The sequence below is a fragment of the Sinocyclocheilus anshuiensis genome, unplaced genomic scaffold (genome assembly GCF_001515605.1).
Source record: "Sinocyclocheilus anshuiensis isolate Anshui unplaced genomic scaffold, SAMN03320099.WGS_v1.1 scaffold173, whole genome shotgun sequence".
In the NCBI taxonomy this organism is placed as follows: Eukaryota; Metazoa; Chordata; class Actinopteri; order Cypriniformes; family Cyprinidae; genus Sinocyclocheilus; species Sinocyclocheilus anshuiensis.
Genome location: NW_015536480.1, coordinates 753,163 through 757,983, shown reverse-complemented (window position 1 = coordinate 757,983; position 4,821 = coordinate 753,163). Strand labels below are relative to the sequence as shown.

General features: G+C 35.3%; 1 protein-coding gene across 1 annotated transcript in view; it reads right to left on the bottom strand.

Moving 5' to 3' along the window:
* Nucleotides 1-3,631, bottom strand: part of LOC107678160 (von Willebrand factor A domain-containing protein 3A) — an 18,098-nt gene extending 14,467 nt beyond the window's left edge. Inside the window, exon 1 of the mRNA XM_016473377.1 lies at nt 3,584-3,631. Within this exon, the coding sequence (XP_016328863.1) occupies nt 3,584-3,631 (48 nt within the window). The remainder of the gene's footprint in view (nt 1-3,583) is intronic.
* Between the last annotated feature and the right edge of the window lie 1,190 nt (nt 3,632-4,821).

Here is a 4,821-nt window from a genome sequence, read left to right as displayed (position 1 = left end):
CATGTCTCTGGACCGGAGCAGAGTGTGTGTGCGGTGCGGTGGTTAGCGTGGCACAGCGCGAAACCAGACTTCTTTTTTTCCTCAATGGAAAGCTTTGAAGCGTTTGAAGCGTTCCCTGTCCCCTATATAGTGTGGCTTTGGACGGCGATTGCAGGGAGGGTGGGACGTTCGCTTTCAGTGCTATCAGGCTAAAGTTAGCATTTTCCAAGATCTCCTACTGCACCTTTAAGTGTGAACTGAATGCAATATCTTCTGACACTTAACTGTTTATTAATTGCAATTACACTGAAAATGCATTATAGTTTACATTTCAATGAAATGCAATTAGATGAACTTAATAGTGCTTTTGACCCACCCCAGTTGGACTTAATTACATCTTTAATATGTAATTGCATAAATCTATTGTCTTTGAAATATGGTTAACGTGTGCTGACGAATGTACTGATAAGTACTGTACTTATTATGGTAACTAAAATATACTTTTAAGTAATTTCAAACTTGTACATCATGTATTTAATATGTAATTACACTTTTGATTGAGCTGCTTTAATCTCCGCCCACAGCAGATCTATGTCTGTACTGCTGTCTACTATACCCTGTAGAAAAAAAAAAACATATATGAACACTGAAAAAAATTTCAAAGCAGTTATCATCTGCAATCAAAAACTGCAGGAGCTTCAGTAACTTCATTTGTCTTCAACATTTTTGCTCAGTCACTTTTAATCAACAATGTTTTGGTGCTTTTTAAGGCCAATTTACACCGCATAGACAAATGCCAACAAATATGTGCAATGTGAATTGGCCTTTAGTGGAGTTTTGTTGGTGAAATTTAAACTATTTGCATCAAATCAAATGACAATTTTGCATTCTTTGAAAACCATATCCCCACTGACGTCATCGAAGTTCGGTTTGAGAATTGTTCCCAGCATGCTTTGCTTGGGACTTAATGAGGAGAGTAAATAATTATGAAATTAATTATTTTATGTGTTTTTGAGAAAGATGAGAAAAGCGACATGATAGTGTTTAATGTTCAATTATGTTGCAATAAATAGAGCCATTTAAATGACACTGGATTACCATTGTGGAGAAGAGTGGAGCATTTGCTTAGGCTTTGGACTGGTACAGCTCATGTTATTACAGTTTTGCTGCAAAAAGTTTTTAACGCTTTGCATTTAGCATATTATGTATGTACTATTTCACATTTCTAGATAACTTGTTAGCTACTTAGTAGAGTTCTATAATAAATAAGACAAAAAGTGTACAAAATTTAATTAATCCTGTCAGAGAACCACATAAAATCATTTTGAGGCTACTTATTGGGTCACTTTTTCCAGCGTGCTTAATATGCACAACTTAGATTTGAATTTATCTGGATATTTGATTTAAAAATATGTAAAAATTTAAGCTAATCCAAAAAGATTTAGTGATAATTTGTGGTATGTAAAAATATATTTGGTTGAAAGTACATTTGTGACCCTGGACCACAAAACCAGTCATAAGGGTCAATTTTGTGAAATTGAGAGTTTTACATAATTTGAAAGCCGAATAAAATAGGACAATATTTGGCCGAGATACAACTATTTGAAAATCTGAGGGTGCAAAAAAATCTAAATATTGAGAAAATCGCCTTTAAAATTGTCCGAATTAAGTTCTTAGCAATGCATATTACTAACCAAAAATTAAGTTTTGATACATTTACGGTAGGAAATTTACAAAATATCTTCATGGAACATGACCTTTACTTAATATCCTAATGATTTTTGGCATAAAAGAAAAATCGATAATTTTATCGAAAAATTTAACCTATGTATTTTTGACTATTGCTACAAATATACCCCAGCGACTTAAGACTGGTTTTGTGCTCCAGGGTCACATTTTTAGTTGACTAAAGAAATTCGATTTGGTCAAACTTAAAATAAAATAAAAATAAAATAAAAAATAAACCGATTACTTGTAAGAAATTAAAGTTGTTTTTTTTTTACTTCGATCTGATTTAGGCAATTTCAAGCTTCAGTAACTTCATAAAGACAGACACTATGAAACTAATCCAATTTAATTAAGCGCTTTATTGCAAGTCTTCGGAGGACACTGGTTTTATATGATGAAGAGATTTAAGGCTTTTATTCACATATAAACATTGAACATACATAGAGCACATCAAACATGGTAAAGGGCAGTTCAGTTCAAGTTCGATTGAGCTCATTGTGTCTCTTCAGAAGACTTGATTCTTATGGATTACTTTTAAGACATTTTTATAAACTTTCTGAAGCTTGAACTTTCAATGACGGGACACTAAAATCTCTCATGTTTCATTAAAAATATCTTCAATTGTGTTTGGAAGATGAATGAAAGATCATTTTGAAACCAATTTTTTTATTTCTCTTTAAGTATGAACATGGTCCACATTTGATCCATGATCCATTTTGTTTTATAAATAACGCTTTGCTTGAAAAGTGTTTGACAAAATAAATGTCACTTTCAAATGTCAAATTCATATATTTTAAGTGGTTAGGCTTAAGTGTTCAAATCCTTTTGGCACCACTGTATACAACTTCAGTTTCATTTCAAGATTTCTTTAACAGATTACCAGTGCAGCAGAAAACAGGTGATATCTCCCCCCGGAAACTGCTGCCATTTGCTTCACAGTCTCCTATGACAGGACACATCAATCAGTGACAATAATGAAAAACATCTCACTATGTATTACATAAACACCAGTCTATGATCTCACAATGGCGTCCGGACTGCTGCAGTGAACAGGTGTTCGGTTTTAAATTAAAAAAATCACATATAATGTCTACTGTCTGATCAGGGCTGAAAATAAAAAAAATAGTCATCAAATAATCATTATATAAGGTTCCAATTATAATTTTGCATTAGTAACTCACACAGAGTGCAAACAGTTGACCACACATTTTCCTTGGTTTCAAATTGCTTTTCCTATTCATGAACTTACTATGATACAGAGTTCTGAGTCAAGACCCAAATTAAGCCACTGCATTACAACATTTTGTTTTGAAGCAAAAAACAGTTGAAAGAGAGTGTAAAGAGACTAGATTACATGATTTGCAATGCTTCATGGGAGTGTGCTGTTGGGCTTTTACAGACAAATATAGCAACCACTTAACAACCTCACAGTTCATAGTGGATCTGTCTTGAAAGCTCTACATGCTATCACTTAAAATCTATTTCTCTATGGAGAAAATGAGAAGGATTTCTGTTGCACTCTATTATGCTGGGAGAGGAAATAGGCCTAGGCTGCCATTTTTAAACCATCTCCTCAGACAGTACAAATTATAGCACTCAAACTATTTAAGGAAAATGGACTGCAAATATGTCTAAAGGCGGCTGCAAAAGTGAAGGAAATGAAATGGCTGCTGGCTCGAGTTAAGTTAAGAAACTGTGATTCATCACAGCAAGACAAACTCTCACCGAGAGCCGAGGATGATGAGTAGTGTGTCCAGTTCTGAGCGGGTCAGTGCCCTCTGTAGCGCCCGCAGGAGATCACAGCCTCCAGCCACCCGGAGCTGCGTGACCCACGCACAGCACTCCCTGAGCCTGAGACAGTATGCGTATCACTCACAGTGTCACTCACAAAGAGCCTCCTGATGCGGACTTTCAGCAAACTCATTACATGTGGCATAACTGTAGCTATATTCCAAAATCCAGTGAGCTGCTTTCGTAGGCATCATCATAAACGAGCTCCAGATATGAAGACCGTTTCAAAAGCTAGGTATTGTGTATTGTGTCAAATATTCTTTGTCTTGGCCATATAAGGAAGCATGCATCCTTTGTGGAGAACCCAATTTCATATTTTTTGGTACAAACTCAAAGGTACAAAATGAAGTGAGAAATAATGCTATCAAGTAATTAATTAATCATTATTAAAATTGTATAAAGAACAAGTTTCTACAAAAAATATGAAGCAGTACAATTAGTGGCGTAGCGTCTGTGTATGCAGGGTATGCAGGTGCATATGGGCCCAGCCCTTGTCCAACAGCTGTTGAGAATTCTCGGCCCGAGTCCGACTGGATACCGACTGGATACCGTGTCTTTTTTCTCTCTCTCTCTTCCCCATTACACAGCTATTAAAATAGTTCTGTTTTGGGTTTTTAATGGCAAAGTGGTCATATTTATTTTTGTTTCTTTATTAAGTTAATTTAGAAATATGTTTGGAACATTTTATGTTTGTTAAATTCAAGTTTTTGTTTTTTAAAGGAACGACCAAGCGGCAGCGGCAGACGGTGAGTTGAGCATTATGTTTGATCAATTTAGCCTTCTCAAACCAACACGACTTGCCTAAAATAAACAGACATAAAACATTTAACCTAGATAATGAGCGCTGTTAGGTGCATATCCAATTGTTTGTGTGGCAAGTGGAAGCTAAAGCGCGCTTTGCATGACATGGAGGCGCCAGCGCGATCACTTGCATTTATTTTTTTTATAACAGTGGAAACTTAAAAATACGCCAGCATTTTTGCTCATAAAGGTAAGAGTATACATCATTCGAAACTACAAAGGGTCTGTGTGCACTCACAATATCAACAAAACCTTGTGCTTTTGTAAAATAAGGAAAACAAACAGGATGCGCTTTCTGTCGTCTTGGTCTTGAGCAGGAACGCTTCACCGACATGATAAACATATCTATAGAATGCTTTAAATTACTATTTTAAAACGAAATAATTCAAATCGAAAACAAAAAATCTTTCATTATGTAATCCGTAAAGATGCATTTCTCTCTAAAGGCACGTCCAATGAGGATGGCTAGTCAACATTGACTCAGAAAACATTATTAATAATAACAATAATTCAAATATCCCC